At 44.2% G+C, this 18,429-nt stretch overlaps 1 protein-coding gene across 1 annotated transcript in view; it reads left to right on the top strand.

Moving 5' to 3' along the window:
- The window catches only part of LOC130205669 (uncharacterized), a 73,516-nt gene that overhangs the window by 16,915 nt on the left and 38,172 nt on the right, over positions 1-18,429 (top strand). Inside the window, exon 7 of the mRNA XM_056433168.1 lies at positions 14,271-14,384. Coding sequence (XP_056289143.1) covers positions 14,271-14,384 — 114 coding nt within the window. The remainder of the gene's footprint in view (positions 1-14,270; positions 14,385-18,429) is intronic.

The raw sequence follows: 18,429 nt of genomic DNA, 5'->3' as shown, positions 1-18,429 counted from the left end.
ACTGAGGATAATGGTTTGAGACAACCAGCACCCTGTCGTTCAGGAACGATGAAACATTTCCCTGATAATGCTACATTGTGAACCACATATCATATTGCAATTATTTAAGTTAATATTCGCTGTTAGCAGCACAGTACAGATGGTGACATCTCTAGTCGTGACAATGAGAAGAGAAACCTACCATAGCTGAACAGACAAATACACCCTAAGAGAGAACAGCCCAGCCACGCCCACTACGCTTTGATTGAGATGTCTTCTTTCGGCAGCTTGGCAACAAAATTGGAGAATAAATAAAAACAAAGGCAAATCTCGTAGATCCTTTGAAAGCATGACAACCAATCCATCTGCGGTGCGGAGAAGGATCCGGGGGATTTGTAGTCGTAGCCGTGAATGAAAAAAGTCTCAGGAGGGCCCTTCTGTTACTTAGACACACAAATCACAGCGCAGTCGGAGTTTAATAAACCCTTTCAACCACCTCAATTAGTTTCTGCGATTGAATTAACTGGAAAATATAAAAACAAATCATGACCTTAAAGAGAGTTTTGAAACGCTACAAGGTCAGAGAAAATACTAACTCTCACATTAAATCTGTTTATGATGTACTTTGTACATGCATTGAACTTAAACTGATTTATTATGCCTGCACGTGATTTGAGTAGTAGAATTCAGGCCATAATGCTGAAGCCAAGGAGACATTTGTACTTTCCAGATTACCAATGATTCACCGGGACACTATGATTTCAAGGAAATTCCCTGGTTAATGGTTTGTGGAGAAAATGAAGAGAGGATTCTGGATATTGAATTACAGGACAAGTGGTAGAAATAAATATATATATATTTTTTAAATTATATCCTCTTCTCTCTCATCCAAAAGATCCAACAACATCTTTAAGTTTATTGTGGGGCTGATTGATCCTTTGCTAAGTCCCGCCCATCTTACTGTCCAATCATAGTCACATTGTCATACATTTCAGGCGGTTTTTTTGGAAAATGAGGGAATATAAAATAAATGCCATTGTTTACAGAGCTTCACTCGTACACAGTTCACTCACCTTGAGCTTGCTCCATAGAGTTACTAACTTTTCTTTGCCTTTTTTTTGTCCAAATTATCAAGAACAATGTTTGTGTGTTTGATGGACAGCCTTTTTTCTTCTGCTACACATGATGATTCATGGGGTGTAGATGGACTGTTCACAGTGTTGTCTTTGGGGTGTTATTATTTTGTATTATTTGAAGAATTCAATTATGTTTACCTCTGTACGATTTAGTGATTTGCAAACGTTGGAAGGCGTTTGTGTGACAGGAAAGAGATGTGTTTTTTTTGTTCTAAAGGTAATTTTAACAAGAGGACTATGAAGTATTTTTTTATATAAAACATAAAAGTGGGTCTAAATACCCTCTAAGAAAAACCATATAATGCGAGGGCACACAGGCTACACACAGTTCTGTAATTCTCTTTTCCAAACAACATGCACTTATTCCTGCAAACTGGCGCGTTATCGCCCTGATCTCATCTGAAAGCTTCTCATTACGTTTCTGCACTGAAAGCCTTTCATCCCATTTCATCAGCCTTCCCCAAGCACCCCACCTTCACATGATGTTCAGGCCAAACGGTTTAGATTTTGGGGTCATCAGTGTGTTTCGGAGCCCATTTTCGACATCTTCTAATTTCTCCCGCTAATGGACGCGCGAGAGTCCTAATTATTCATCACAGTCATTTCAGAACTGCCACCAAGCATCTCCTGAAATGCGTCTCAGTGCATTTTAGCATTTTATAGCTCCTTGTTTTTTTCCCCCCTCCAAGTTTTAATGAGTGTTGTTTTGCATTATGCAGTACCTCCAGGCTTCAATTTGGCATCTGGGGAAGTTGGCTTGAGTCCAAGACTGTGGTCACCCAGTGCTTATTACTCATTAAGCCTCGTCGGAGGGCCGAGTGGGTGCAGGCTGGGTGGGTGCTGCAGTGCTTGGAGAGTGGAGGATGTTGTTGTTGTTGTTTTTGTCGATGTTCTAGTTTACGAAAGAGAAGAGTTGAGAAAGTGACATTTGAAAGTCTTAATGTATGCACATCACTCTCCAGTTTGTCTGGCTCCAGGCTTTCTCTTTATGTATACAATAGGACTGGAGCATTATGGAAATTATCATTCTAATCATTTCATTTGCTTCTATTTTTTTTCTTTTCTTTGACTTTCTGTGCAATATCAAAGCAAATCGATTTGTTTAAATGTGATTTTAAGCTATTGGACGAATGACAGACACTCTCTGTTCTTTATGGTGGACGATCATGCATGATTGGCTGCTTTTGGCCCATAATCATGTCACGCTATCATGTGTGATCTCTTTTCCTCTGCACATTTGGTTACTCGTCACGTCTCCCTGCTCTGTCTTTGTGTTCGTCTGCCTTTCTTTGGGAGGTGCTCAATGTAACTAGGTTACCAACGCAGCCGTATGTGTGTGTGTGTGTGTGCAAAACATCAGGTTGCGCCAAATCTCAAATAGCTACTGTTACCTGTGTGCAGTTAAAAAATGCCAACAATCAGTCTTGTTTGTGCGTAGGACAATGTGATGTTGTTGTGTTATCGGAACGCGTCTAATTTGATGTAAAAACTACACTTTATCTGTGATGTAGTTTGCCATTGAAAATGAAAATCCTTGTTTCTTTGGCTGCAACTCGGTGCCAATTTGGTCTTCTGGTTTTAAAGGAAGGCACTTTAGAGAGTGACAACAAGGCGTGGGGTAATGCTGCACATTTTCTGTCGCTGTCTGCTTTTCCAGGCTGCAGAAACTGGTTGCCATGTTGTGTTGAAGAACAGAAAATGATCGTGTGGAGAGAGAAAGAGAGAGAAAGAGGTGTGATCTCAAAACTTGTGTACTTGTGTAAATGCCGAGGAACTGGTTCGGCTCTGCTTCAATTAACAGGGCAGGAGCGAAGACGGGGAGCAAATACAGGAGAGGTGCTGTGTTGATTATTCACCGCGTCGTTGCACACGGACAAACTGGTTTGACTGTTTTTTCAGACGGAGAGCGACGGAGAGGGAGAGAGCGAACACACTCTGGATTTACAGGTAGCAGTACATGTTAAGGGTTTTCCCACAGCCCCCCCCCCTCCCAAAAAAAGCAGTGGTTAGTGGATGTGCTACAGCAAAATTACCACAATTTGAATTTCCCAAATGTGTTTATTATTTTAGGTGTAAGAAAAAAAGTTATATAAAGGACCCAAAGTTTTTCACTTGCGCATTTTTGTTGCCGGTTTGGAGGAATCAGGTTTTCAGGTTGCCCATCCATCCGCTCCCATTCTCGTGAACGCGGTATATCAGGAACGGCACAAACCTGGGCTGGTGGATGAACTGATTCGAATTTGGTGGTCAAGGGTCACTGTGACCTCTCGATAACCTTTTGTCTTTGGCCACGACTCGAGAATGCATATGGAAACTGCAACTTCACATGGTTGGAGGAGGTCAATCGTAGGGCCGGTGGGGAACATTTATCGGTTCCGTCGGTTATGCAATGACCTCTCGGTAAAACCCAAACTGTCAAAAGGCCGCTAATATTGACTGACGTGTTGGCAGCGCACCGGTTGTTGTTGTTGTTGTCGTATCGCCTTGGGTCCCACTCGCTATGCCTTCATGAGTGCAGTTTGAGCCGGCCATGTGTCATCAACAGTTGCACGATGGAGCATTGCATGACAGACGTTTGGGATAGTTTTCTTTTGCTATTTATTGTTTCCTTATTGACAATTGGCCAGTATTTAAGTGTCCTCGCGATTTCAGAAAGAATTGGGGCCAATGAGCAACTGGTAAACATCTTATTATATTATAAATATTGTTGTGTATTTAATTTAATAATAATATCAAAATGAATATTACTTAAATTACTTTTAGTTTTTAGTTTTTCCAGACATTTATTTGTAAAACGCGGGCGCGCTCATAACAAAAGAGAAGAACGTCTTTTAAATAGTTTGTAATACGGTGACTGACTTTGGAACCTGTGTTACATACTGTATCATGAATGGCTTTTAGTTATAGACATTTTATATTGTAAAATCATTGGGTGGAAAAAATGGGTGAAATGGTATCTTTTGTGGAACTTGAGCAACCCGACATATCATTTGATACGATATGCATGTTGTGTCATATTTGTGTAAAAATAATTAAATGTTTTCAGTATTTAGTGAAGACAGCGCTGTCAGGCTGAAACATTCCTGGTCAGGTCGTGAGCCTGCAGGGCAGCGGCTCCTCCCATCTGCTGCTGGATCAAAGTGCACCTGCACACCAAGTGACATACCACAGCAGTGAGTCATGAGCAAGGCATGCAGGGGAGGGGAGCTCCCTCATGCGCACACACACACACGTGCACACACACACACACACAAACACACACACACATTCACACGCACACACTCTGTTTGCTGAGTAGCAACTTGTGTGGTTATCGTGACAGTCAAGAGCCACTGACCTCTGACCTCTGAGAAGATGCACAGTTGAGAAGATGGACAGATAATAAGGTGGATGGAAAATCTGGAACATTCTGATTATTACCTTTTAGAAACAGAATCAAAAGTCCACAATAGTTTGCATTTCAGCTTTGTGGATTTATCAGCTCTTAAATAATCGTATATTTATTATACATATTTTTGCCCAATTCTCTTTTTCTTTCTAGGAATGTAATGTCCAAGCACATATATATATATATATATATAAAGCATGTCTATGAAATGAACTGTGACAAGATGATACAAATGATTTTAAAATAGCTGCACACTAGCTAGACAATGTGAAGACAGGCCTAAGTAAGTGAACAACAGGTGATTCATAACTTCAGTAATTCATAACTTCCTGCTTCCTAAAACAAGCTCTTCTGACTGCACAGTGTTACTTGTTCAAACAGGGAGAGTCTGCAGTTTCTCACCTGAAAAGAATGAGACGCTCCTCTGAGTTTCTCAGAGAGGAAAAGTCGCTCTTATCAGTGTCGTGGAGCTTTAACTGAATGTTCATCAGGCTATTCCATCAGAAAGTTTCTTTTTTGGGAAGGGAAATAAACTCCAGGACTTTAACGTAAAGCTACACCAATTAATCTGTTTAATTATATGAAAAAACTTGTAAAATGTTGCTTTCAGGCCGAGTCGGTCTGGTCGAGTAAAAACTAACTGTGGTCTGCTCGCTCGGTTAGCCCGACGCTTCAGTCCACAGCGAGTCATTCCTCAGATCGCAGGCCCGATTTCCATCAAATGAGCTGAATGGGATGTAAATATTCATGCTCCGCAGAGGGAGAATCCAATTATGTTTGGTGAGCTGACCTTAATTGAGGCTCCCAACATGATGACAAAATAAAAATAAAGGAACATATTTACGCGGAGAATGTTTTTACAGCCTTTTAACGACACCCAGAGGACATTTACATTTTTAGTAGTTTTGTAGTCAAATACTTTCTTTTTTTTCCTGGTATTTTGGATTGCATTGACCACTGCGCCATCTGGCCAGGGTGTCAGAATCATAATCATGTTACATTCAATCATTTCTGTGTGTGTGTGTTTGAGAGATAAAGAGACAGCATAAACAAGGCCTGATAAGAGCAAAGTCAACACATGGGGGGGGGTGGTGGAGAGAGAGGGCTGCAGACCTGCAGGGAGGCTCCGCCCTCCCCATACCTGCCAGTTTATCAAGGTGTGTCTGACTTGGCCTCCTGCCAGTCACCAGGCCCCACCCAAACACTGTGAAGACTTGAACTTTGTGATCCAATAATGCAACCTCAGTTCAGGTGTGGTTGTGTTGCTCCTTACAAGAGATGAGATGAGCTTTTTTTTCTTCTTTTTTTCTTTTTCTCTCCAAATGTGGAAAATAAAGAATTGAGATGCGTTCTTTCATTATTTAGTTCATCTTGCTTTCTTTTGTAAGTCTAGGACGTGTGCCTTCATGTATAGCTTGTGTTTTATTTATTTTTCCTAACACACACACACACACACACACACACAGTGTTACGATCTCAGACACTTAGGAAGTAGGACCCACCAATGACTCCAGATTGCGACAGAGATAAAGTATTTGTAAGTACTTTATTTTACCGGTTCTGCAGTGAACAAAATAGAAAAGCGCTCACGTGGTGAGGGATAAAAACAAGCACAACATAACCCGACCTGATCATGGCAAGACCAGACAGACAGCAAAGGAACACTGGGAGACAGAATTTAAGCACCCGAGGAGACAGAAGTCTAAAAGTATTTGCGTGCTTTATTTTTCAGTTCTGCAGTGAACAAAATGAAAGCTCACGTAGTGAGGATCAAAAACTTTTCAAGGAAACTGCTTATATACGACCTGATCATGGCAAAGAATGACCAGACTGACAAGGAACACTGGAGACATGGGAATTTAAGCACATGGTAACAAGACACAGGTGGGACCAATCAGGGGCGGGGCTGACACTGATGAGCATAGGAGACAGGTGTGATGACAGGTGAAAACAATCAGGAAGCCTGGAATGAGAGAAAGCGAACATAAATGACCTGAACCTCTCTAGCATATCTGTGTTTAACCAGTACCCCCCCTCTAGGGCCAACTCGATTGCAACAGTACTTCTCTAGGGCCAACCCTGATAGCCCAGGCTGATTAAAAAGTCGTGGATAAGAGTCTTGTCTACGAGCAATGAAGCAGCTATCCAGCTTCTAGCCTCAGGACCGTGAACCCTTCCAGTCTACTAGGAATTGCTTGCCCCTCCCCTATTACGGACCTCCAGCTTACGGACCTTTTGTAAACGTCACCCCTTCAAAGAACTGGGGCGGTGGAGGGGCTTGAGGCGGGAAGCTTGAAGCTCCCTCTCACACGGCAATTCTACTAACGTGAAAGCGTTGGGGTGCAACTCTCAAGGTCCTGGGGTTACCCGGCCTGACACCCTGGGTTGATGACTCTGACACTGGAACGGACCACACATCGGGAGCCAGTTTCTTGAGGCGATATGGGGTGAGCAGTCTTTGTGAGGCCAAACCTTGGCCTTGGCCTGGAGGGAGCGCGACCCTGCGATGAACGCCCGTGAAGCAACTCATCCAGCTGAAGGAGAAAGAAGAGAAGATGCAGCACCAGCCCAAACTCTATGGCTCCGTCCTGGATCATGGCCGAAGGGAATCCATCACATTCCCCTTCGTTGCTGGAAGGGAAAAGTGAAACCATTGACACAATGGAATGGAGATGGAGAGAGACCTGGAGCCGTGAGAAGGGTATTGTGGGCAACCTCGACCCATGTGGTCAGGTCACCTGGGTGGTCTCTGGTTCAGGAGACGAGACAACGAAAGTTCTTGGTTGGTTCACGCCAGACTGTCCATTTGACTGAGGACTGAGGGCATGATGACTGAAGTGCTGACGTGCACCTATGAGTCGACACCTTTTCAGAAGGCGGAAATGAATTGTGGACCCCTGTTGGGAAACAATGCCATTAGGGGATCCATGGGAATGAAATACTTTGATTCCATGAGTGACCTCTGCGTGACTTTTGAGGAAGGAAGCCAGTCAATGGATGAAGTGAGCCATTTTTGAAAATCGACCAACTACTGTTAGAACCTCGTGCCTCTGCCTGGATGAGGAATCTGTCACAACATGAAATGTTGTGACCAGGGCGATGGGGAATCGGCGGCGCACTGGAGCAAGCCCATCTTAACTTGAGATGAGGTCTTATTACACACACACCCAATAAGCCGCCCATACTCGGCCACATTTTTCTTCATGGATGGCCGCAAAGCGTTGAATCCTTGTTGAATCCTGTCTTTCTTGCTACTCCCGGATAAAAGCACAGATAGTGAGGCCAGTGATGACCCTGGAAGTGAAGAGCCTCAGGAACAAACAGCAGATTGTTGGGACACTCGCGCTAGGCTGGATTCATGACATTTGCCTCTTTAACGTCTGACTCCCCTTGCCAGGGAAAAGGCTCCGACGCCGTCCGACTCACTTGCCAGGAAAAGGCTCCATCACCCGGTTAAGTGGAAGGATGGTCTTAGGCTCCCGCAAGTGGTTCGGGATCGTAAAGAGCGAGACAAAGCATGGGTTTTGATTCTGAGACCGGGGCGAAAGAGTGTTAACAAGTTGAATCTCTAAGAAAGTGTCCACTGGCCAGCGGGAGTTGAGGCAGCTTAGCCTTTCTTATATATTCTAGATTTCTGTGATCTGTCCAGACTAAAGCGTTGCTCTGCACCCTCAGCCAGTATCTCTCCATTCCTCGAGGCAGCTTTGGCTAACAAACAATTGTTTGTTTCCCATAATTCCGCTCTGCGTTTCCAACTTCCGCGACAGGTAAGCTACATGGATGCATCTTGTTGTCTTCTGCAGAACGTTGAGACAGTACTCCTCCAATTTCCCTCATTGGAGCATCCACCTCGACCCGACCATAAACTGGCGCTGAATGGTGAGTATAGGGCTGATGTGAATCTATCTCTGAAGTTCTCTGAAGTTTGAAAGCTGGGGAGGTCCACTTGAAGGGAACCTGGGAAGAGGTCAAACTGCAGAGGAGCCTTAATAGAGGCTGAAATTCTAAAATTCTCCTATAGAGTTAGCAAATCCTAGGAACTGCTGAACCTTTTTTCCTGGTCCTGGTGTGGGCCACTGGGATACTGCACTGACTTTCATAGGATCCATTTGGATATGATTAGGGTGAGACTATGTATCCTAAGAAACACCTCTTCTCTGTGGAACTCGCACTTCTCTGCCTTGACATATAGCTGATTATCCAGTGTTTCTGCAAAACTTGGCGGACATGGCACACATTAACATGAGGCCTACGTCTGAGGAGAAAGTCAGTCAGATACACAAACACTGAAATATTCAAGAATTCCCGCAAAAACCCAAAATACAATTCACAAAAAAACAGTCAACAACGATTGCATTACAAAGTACCAAACAAGTACAAGTACTCATGAGTTCCATTCTGAGTGTTCCATCCGTCTTCACTCATCCCCTTGTTTATTTCTAACCAAGATATACATTTTTCTCTTAAATCAACAGGTGAATGCCTTGGCCGTTTAAACAAAGCAAAGCAGATGAGTGGCAGAGGATAGCGGTTCAGTTCTTCACCGTAATGTCATTTAGTGGACTGTGATCTATACCAAGGTCTCAGAGACCGTCCCAAAGAACCAAACCGTCCGCTCGGCTGGAAACTGATGAAGAATGGATATGATGAGATGAGAGTGAAGAGGAGATATTTCATCGTGCTGTTCTCTCAGATTTGAAATCGAGTAAAGTCTCCCCTTAGGAATGGGGGCTCGGATAAGAGATCAATGTCAAAATCTCGGTCGGTGAGGAGAGTGGCGACTTAGACCTAGACTTGCGCCTTCTTTTTAAATCATGGTAACAGGAAGGTACTGTAGACTTTCAGGATCAGTCAGGGTGATCTATAATGATCCTACTAGAGTCTGTTGGTGCATTAACAGGTTGCAGTTTACCTGCCCTTACAATCCTCTCCCATTCCTTAACTTTCCTGAAGGCCAGTCTATGTGAGGATTGTGGATCTTCAACCACAGAAACCCCCAAAATAATCGGTGCTGAGTCGACTCAAAAATATGAAATTGCATGCTCTCGGTATGGTCCTTATTTATAGTAATCTGTATGGGCTCAGTGCAATGGGTAACTGTGACAACAAGCGGCCGTCTAAGGCACTGGCACTAACAGGATGAGATAGCGGGACAGTTTTTATTTTTAGCTGTTTGACTAGGCCCCAGTCTATAAGGCTTCGTCAGCTGAGTCTGTTAACACACCCTGGTCAGGCCAATGGTCTGATTGTTAATACAAATGTCTACCTGAGTAACAGCAGGTCAGGAGGGAAGGATGGGGAAACCGCCTACAGCGCCTCCTTTTGACTGGTGAGCACGATCTTTCGGGCCCGGGGCATGAAGCGAGTTGATGACCTTGGCATAGGAAACAGCAACCTCCTGTAGACGGCGCTGCCTCTCCTCCAGAGAAAGCCTGGTTCTTCCAAGCTGCATGGGTTCACCGAGTCATTGATGTAGTCCTCAGATGGTCCGGTAACATGAGCTGAAACTTCCACATGGGCGCGAATTCTCCGAGGCAAATTCTGAAGCTGGGAATAACATCTCGGTTAAGGTCGACGGGCCCTCTCTTCAAGATTGCCATCGATCCGGATGGCTACAGCGATGAGGAGATGAGGATTCCCGTCCGGGGTATCCTCCGCTAGTGGGTCCTTTATCGGTTCCAAAAGTCCTGTCATGAAGGCGTAAGAGCCGCGAACATTCCATCCGCTGTCCGCTGCTGCTCTACGAACTCGATGGTATAATCAACCACCTGACGGTTGAGTGGCGTATTTGAAACAGTCTTCTGCTGGCCGTAGCGTTGTCAAAATCGTAGGCGATGGGTAATTGAAAAATGCGCCTCATAGTCTCTATGAAATCGGCCAATGAGTAACATAGTTCGGTGTCTCTAGACCATTCTGCAGTAGCCCAGGCTGCAGCTCTTCCGTTAAATGTGAGACACAAACGCCCACTTTACCATGCTCAGACAACATAGCTGCTGGGTTGCGTTGTAAATGAAGGTCACACTGTACCAGAAAGGCTCTGCAAAATCAAGAGTCTCCGGAAAATCTCTCCGGAAGAGCCAGCTGTATCGGGGGAGGAAACAGCCTGACCCTGGGTCGTCAGCTGGAGTATTGACAGGCAAATTCTCAGCTGTGGATGACGTCACCGGAGGAGCAGTCTGTTGATGAGTGAAAAAATTATTCATTTGGGCAACCAGTTGTTGCATCTGTGTAGATAATTCTTCCTGAACCCTGGCGTCGGCCCTACGCCCTCTCTTATATTTCCCGTACAGCTCTCTTGTATTTCCGGCTGACTTTGTCCAGTTTTTCCTCGTGATGAAAAAGCGCTCTTGGGTCCTGTACCGACAAGCGGCATGAAAGCGTCTGTTTTGGGCTGGGACACTTAGAAGTAGGGACCCAATTGTACGATCTCACTGTACCGACAGAGCGGCATGAAGCGCTCTTGGGTCGTTGTCCAGATGGTCAGTTCAATTTGTTACGATCTCAGACACTTAGAAGTAGGACCCAATTGCACACCCGGGACATAGGAATGGGACCCAATTGCCGACCGGAGACAGAGATAAAGTATTTGTAAGTACTTTATTTTTCGGTTCTGCAGTGAGAACAAATGAAGCGCTCACGTAGTGAGGATCAAAAACTTTTCAAGAGCACAACATAACCCGACCTGATCATGGCAAAAGACCAGACGAACTGACAAGGAACACTGGGAGACAGGGGAATTTAAGCACATGGTAACAAGACACAGGTGGGACCAATCAGGGGCGGGGCTGACACTGATGAGCATAGGAGACAGGTGTGATGACAGGTGAAAACAATCAGGAAGCCTGGAATGAGAGAAAGCGAACATAAATGACCTGAACCTCTCTAGCATATCTGTCGGTGCACAACACACAGAGGTTGAGTGAACTAATCAATCAGGCACAGCAACTCTGACAAGCTCTGGCTGGATATTAACCAGCAGTCTCTCTCTCTCTCTCTCTCTCTCTCTCTCTGCTTAACCATTCTGGTCAGTGGGGAAGTGGTAGTCAGGGTCATCTCCATGTACACAGTAGTGCAGCCCCCCGCCCCCTCTAACACACACACACACACAGGAACCCCCCTGTGGTCTGAGCTCAGTCAGGCAATGAGTTTTGAGTCCGTCCGTCTCACCATGAACACCTCTCTCTCTCCGGGTCCTGCAGTGAGTATTTTAGAAACCTTGTGCAGCTCAGAAGCTATTAAATAGCACCAGAACGGTGAGATCTCTATTTTGAAAGGTTTAAGTTCAGTATTTGAAACGGTGAGCTAAAGGTGGTTCCTTTTACAGTCTTAGTGTCAAAGAAGTTTGCTCAACTTTTTAAGGCGTGTGTGCGTGTGCCTGTGTGCGTGTGCGTGTTATAAATAAATATAGAAATGAGTATTGTGGATTTTACATCAATACACATTAGTTAGCGTTAACACAGATAAACTTTATATTTTAAGGCCATGGTATATTTAATACAAGTCCTTGTGCCTAGTCTACAGTGTTATTACACAAGTAGCCAGAGTGTTGAACTGCAAGAGGCATTTAGAAATGTTCAGCTCTTATAACACAAAACTCTGCTGTCTAAACTCTGCTTGCCTTCCACTTACAGACTTGTCTAAAGTAAACACGGGCCGCATTAATTTAGAGAGTCTGTAAGCAGGACAAGGTCTCGGGTTTCGGGAATGCTGTTCGTTAAAGGGAGTTTTTATGTCTTCATGTGGAAAGTGATACAGATTGCTGCATTCTGTGAGTAGAGGAATGTTTCATTCTCGAAACCTCGAACAATGTTAGGTCACTCTAACAGTTAAACCCTGAGATTACATTTGTAAACTACTGATTTGTGTTCCCAATTGAAACAAATGAGCAGCATCGACGGTTTTACTTCATAATGAGATTTCTTTTCTTTTTCATAAAGAAAGGACTTTGCTGTTTTTGTTTTGTGTTGTTCTTACCTTCCCTCCATCCTCCTTTTAACAGCTATGATTCCCATTCTCTGCTGCCTTAAAGTCCTGTCTGCACATGTAATCTTTCTCAGAGGGATTAGAACACAATGGACTTGTTTTGATTGCATTTAATCAGACAACACAGGCTCACTGTGTCATGAAAGCCCAGCCCACTCGTGTTGTGAATAGAGCCACTCATACCCCGAGTGAGGGAATTAATTGCCTGCCGTCCATCTGTAGTTTTTTTATGAATATGTATGAAGATTGATTTCCTCCTTTAAGATAAAACCCGTACATAGGAGTCACCCGGGTTAGCTGCTTCAGCGCCGTCTCACAATGGCTCTCTGTGGTGGGCTTTGAACAGTGGTGGGTGGGAGGCTCCTACCAGCTCTGAGTCTGTTCAGTAGGCAGAGAATTGTTGTGGTGAACAACACCTCAGAAAAAAAAACCACCGGGCATTTCTGATGCTATACCACGGAGCACTTTCACATTTTCACAGCTGAAAGCAACGCACGGGTTCTTAATTAAGAGTTCTCGAAATGCTTGATTAAGAAGAGACCTTTATGTATGTTATGTAGTTTTTTTATTCAGCCCACCCATTAGAGATATCAGATTGTGTGGTTCTATCTCGAGCTCATTCCGCTTCAGATTTCGACCATGTCTTCCACAAAGCGAGGTGATCCATCACAGTCAAAGCTAGCAGAGAGTCATATTTCTGCATCACCCCCACCTGACGTCTCCTCCAAGACACGATCGCTTTGAGAAAAGGCAGTTTGGGGCCGAGGGGAAACCTCACATGCTGGAAAGTGAAGCCAATGTGGAAGTGTTTTAAACTTGCATTCTCTCTACTGACCAGCAGGGGTGACTCCTCTGGTGGTATGAAGAAGTCTGATTGTATAGTTAATGAGAAAATCACTCTACGTCTCTCTTGATGTATTCATTGTAAAGATGAGTTCATGATCTCCATCTCTAGTTTCAAGTCTTCTTCAATGCAACACGATGTTCATATCGTGAATAGATCATAAAGCATGGATGCTTTAAGGCGGGGCTTCCTTGTGATTGACAGGTCAATATCAGTGTTTTCTGCTCTGGGAGTCGTTCGGGTTTTTGTCATAAAACTTCAACCCTTTCACAGTTTGTGTTCACAGTTCATAAAAGGTTATTGTAACATTTTGGTTTTCTTAAAAATATCTTAGTCCTTAGCTCCACCCTCTTGTGTCACTTCTGGTTGCAAAAAACATGATGGCAATGGCCGACATGCTTAACTCGAGACTTCTGAACTGTAGTGCATTTGATTTTTTAAATTTGATTTGATATTCCTTTATTTGTCCCACAGTGGGGACATTTAAAAAATCACAGCAGCGGTGCACATCAGAGCATTAATGAAAATAAGTATAAAACACAAAACACAATAACAATACAAAAAAACTAAATACTAAATATACAGGGAAAAAATAAAGTAAAGTGCTGAGCTTGCCAGGATCTCCAGCGATCTCCTGCATCGTGTTGTGCAGCCTGACAGCAGCAGGAAGCATAAGCCACTGGGTGACGTCACGCTGCCGCTGGCCACTTTGGATTTTTGGACCATTGGGTTTTGATTTAGTTAAAGTTTAAATCGCACATTTAGAATAGAGATTTATTTTCAAGGCGTTTTCACTACAGCAGCAGCCAATGGGATCGGACTCCCAGAGGTGTTTGGTTGCTGCTGGTTGTGAAATATAAGGTGGGTTTACCGTGTGAGTGTTACTGTGATGAAAGTTGATGAAATCCTCATTCTTGTCTCTCTTTCTCTCTCTTTAAAGACCCAAGAGTTCCAAAGACACGGGGAGGACTATCCTGCTTCTCTTGACAAACTACGGCAGCTGATAGAAGACAAAGTTCACGTCCTCCATTCCCCCTTCACAGAGGAGCAACAGGTAAATGATGACAAATCAATACGAACTGAAGTGTATCAACCCTTATTACTTTGTACTTGCCAACCGCAAGGAAAACAGAATTCAATCACATTTTAGTGATTATTTAATGCTACACGTTTTTAAGTTGAATAAACACTGCTACGGTAATACAAAATATGTATTCTTTTTACACTCACAATGGGGGAACTCAACTCAACTCAGAAAACAGGAAAGAGACGATATAAACATTCAGTTTACGGCACTCGGCACATAAATAACAGCATAAAGAGCCCGTTTGAGACATGATTAACAGCTAAAAATGCCACTTCTAAAGACCACATCTAAAAGTGTCCGTCAAAACCATCCGTCCGCTGCCGGGACAAAGCATCCTTTGAGTCGCTCAGAACACTGAGGCGTCCGTTGTCACTCGCTGGATGACATCGATCCATTATGCGACTGAGCTTTGTACTGGTTGAAACTCGTGGCCCCTGACAAGTGACCACGGCCCCACCACGGCTCTGGATATCAGCAGCGCGACTCTGTTTCAATAAAACCATGGCTCTGTCCGTGGTGCTGAAGCAGCAGACAGAGTTGTATTGAGGACCTCTTCTTCTGGGAGTCCATGATTTGTCGTCTCTTTTGTAGGACGTTGCAGACCAACGAGGACAGTTTCACCCCAAAAACCTTTTCAATTCGGTGACACTGGGCCTGTGGTCAGCGGTATAGTGGTAATGAAACTAAAACCACATCTTTTCCGACTATATCTGGATTTAAAAAACAGATTCGCACTTAAATGGATCTTACTTATGGTACTTTTGTAGTTTGACTTTCTTGAAGAAATGTTACTTTCTGGATTCTTGCTGTTCCGAGTTTGTACTCTTGGTTTACGCACTTATTGTAAGTCGCTTTGGATAAAAGTGTCTGCTAAATTAAATGTAATGTAATGTAATGAAAAGGGGGGATACAATGCGTCCTGAGGGGCTCCTGTTTTAGTTTTAATATAGTTTCGAAACAGTTTCTTATGGAGCCTGGCAAACTGAAGCGGAGACGAGAGAAGAGGTCATCTAAAAAGCAATCCACGGTTGGGTTGTAGGTTTTAAAAGTGCATTATAATCAACAACAAAAAACAATCAGTACAGAAGGTCCATCTATGTTAGAGTCTTATAAATGTTATACTTTTTATGTGTTACTCTGCAGGTGGATAGTGACGGCCACATTTCCCAGGTGGACAGATTGTATGGGAACACTTTACTGTTATTCTTCAGCGAGTTAATTACTAAAGTAACATGAAGGTGGACAGCTTCCCTGCAATCGGACACACAACGCCTCCAGTGAAAAACAGTTAGATGATTATTACCGGTGCCTTCAAGTGTCATTCTGTCTTTGCTGACGTTGAAAGTCATTGGAATTCTTTTTTTCCTTTTTTTTTTCTTTCCCACCGTATGTTTTTTTTAAACACAACTCTTGGCCAGAGGGCACGGGGCTAATTGCTCAGCATTGCCTTCACTGTTTTTCTCCTGAGGGTTTTGTTTCTCTTCCCAGCACTCTCTTGGTGTGTTTCCCTTGATCCTTCTCTCCATTTCCCTGCAGGGAATCTGCGTCCCTCTCTTTACCCTCGTCGTTGATCTCTCTCGAGGCGGTGTTCAGAAAGACGGCGTTCCCCGACTTTATTGGATACTTGTCATCTTTGAGAAGGCTTAGGAATAAAGGCCAAACTTTTTTAAACATCCCCCGGGAATTCAAATAAGACCGTTGTTTTTGGTTTGCCTCAGGTGACTCGTGCTTGATGTCAATCTCCTGTATAAATACAAATAAATACAAATAAAAAAAAGAAGCAGAAGAAGAGTGTGATGGCTGGAAAAGATTGCATTCTCAGACAGACAGGCAGACAGGCAGAAGGGAGGAGGAGGAGGAGGAGGAGGAGGAGGGCGGCCGTCGTGTTCTGCCAGGATGACTCAATCGGTCTGTTCTCTTTCTGCCCAGACGCTCGCTGAGCGGACTCAGGTTCACACTCGCAACGCCACCGACTTTGTCTCTTGCTTTTCTGCCTCGACTCCTTTTCAACCCCTCTCGTCTGCCTCCTTTCCTTTCCCCCCCCTCCTGTCTACCTCGTCTCCTTGTTCCCTCTCTTTTTCTACCTCGTCTCCTTTTTCCCCTTCTTGTCTGCCTCGTCTCCTTCCCCCCCCCCTCTTGTCTGCTTTGTCTCCTTTTCACCTCCTCTCATCTGCCTCGTCTCCTTTTCACCTCCTCTTTTCTACCTTGTCTCCTTTTCACCTCCTCTTGTCTACCTTGTGTCCTTTTCCCCCTTGTGACTGTCTTGTCTCCTTGTTCTCCCTCTTGGCTGCCTTGTCTCCTTTTCACATCCTCTCGTCTACCTCGTCTCCTTTTCACCTCCTCTCATCTGCCTCGTCTCCTTTCCCCCCCTCTCCTCTGCCTCGTCTCCTTTTCACCTCCTCTCGTCTACCTCGTCTCCTTTTCACCTCCTCTCGTCTACCTCGTCTCCTTTTCACCTCCTCTCGTCTACCTCGTCTCCTTTTCACCTCCTCTCGTCTACCTCGTCTCCTTTTCACCTCCTCTCGTCTACCTCATCTCCTTTTCACCTCCTCTCGTCTACCTCGTCTCCTTTTCCCTCTCGCCTCCCTCGTCTCCTTTTCACATCCTCTCGTCTACCTCGTCTCCTTTTCACCTCCTCTCGTCTGCCTCGTCTCCTTTCCCCCCCTCTCCTCTGCCTCATCTCCTTTTCACCTCCTCTCGTCTACCTCATCTCCTTTTCCCTCCTCTCGTCTACCTCGTCTCCTTTTCACCTCCTCTCGTCTACCTCGTCTACTTTTACCTCCTCTCGCCAACCTTGTCTCCTTTTCACCTCCTCTCGCCTCCCTCGTCTCCTTTTCACCTCCTCTCGTCTAGCTCGTCTCCTTTTCCCTCCTCTCGTCTGTCTTACCAGTTGACTCACTGTCAGTGTGTGCGTCTCTCCTCCTCCTCCAGCCGGTGATTCATCCCTCTCTCTTCTGCTTTACTCGACATGTTGCTATGTCTGACAAACGGAGACGACAGACGACTCCGAGCCGAGGTGTCGTCGGGCACATTGTCGTATCGAACACAGGACAGACAAACGCTCTGAGTGATGATGAATAATTTAGACAGGAGAGCCTTTAAAAAAACATTTAAATCGTGTTTCTATCATCTCTTTTTTTTCTTTCAAAAAGAATGTTGACATTTTAATATGGTACATGTATGTTAGCATAATAATCATATTTTATTAGTAATAATGTTCTATATTTGTGCTGTACATTTAAAAACAAATACAAAAATAAATATAAGTGGTAGGAAGAGCGCATGTATTTTTTGACTCACATTTAAAGTAATTAAAAGAGTTTCTATACATAAATAAGAGCCATAAAACATTTTACAAATGAAATACAATTTTAAAAAGCAACGTGTTGAGACATAAGGGCAATTAAAATGCATAAACGGTCATTTGATAGAAACACTGGGACTCTGTGTAACATACATAAAGAGCTGTTTAAAAAAAATCAAAAGCTTGGCGAAAGAGATGCTTGAAAATGTCAGCAGAGGATTTCTCTGTAACATTTAATGCTTCACAATTGTGAAGCATAAACTGGGGGAGAAAAGGCTGCATCTTCAATTTCCTTTTTTTTGGAGCGGTTTTGAGGAGTTAGAAAGCCGGCAGCAGAGGATCTCAGGGTGGTGGAGGAACATGGAGGGAATGTGATGTCGGCCGGGCCTAAGCCGTTTAGAGCTCTGTCGACGACAAGTAAATAGACTTTAAAATCAATTCTGGAGGCTGAAGGCGGCCAGTGCGGCGTAGCTAAGACTGGAGAGATGTGGTCCCTCTTTCCTTCTTGTTTCGCAGCAGAGCTTTGGAGAAGTTACAGCAACTTGAGATGAAGGCGCACATTAATTCCTCTGCGTCCTGCGGGGGGTGGGGTAGCAATTCTATTTAGTTTAGCCCAGAATCACAAATTACAAATTTGCCTCGGAGGGCTTTACAATGTGTACACATCCGACATCCCTGTCCCAGGACCTCACATCGGATCAGGAAAAA

Source organism: Pseudoliparis swirei, chromosome 15 (assembly GCF_029220125.1).
Source record: "Pseudoliparis swirei isolate HS2019 ecotype Mariana Trench chromosome 15, NWPU_hadal_v1, whole genome shotgun sequence".
Classification (NCBI taxonomy): domain Eukaryota; kingdom Metazoa; phylum Chordata; class Actinopteri; order Perciformes; family Liparidae; genus Pseudoliparis; species Pseudoliparis swirei.
Note: the sequence above shows the minus strand (reverse complement) of the source record. Positions and strands in the feature narration are given on the sequence as shown.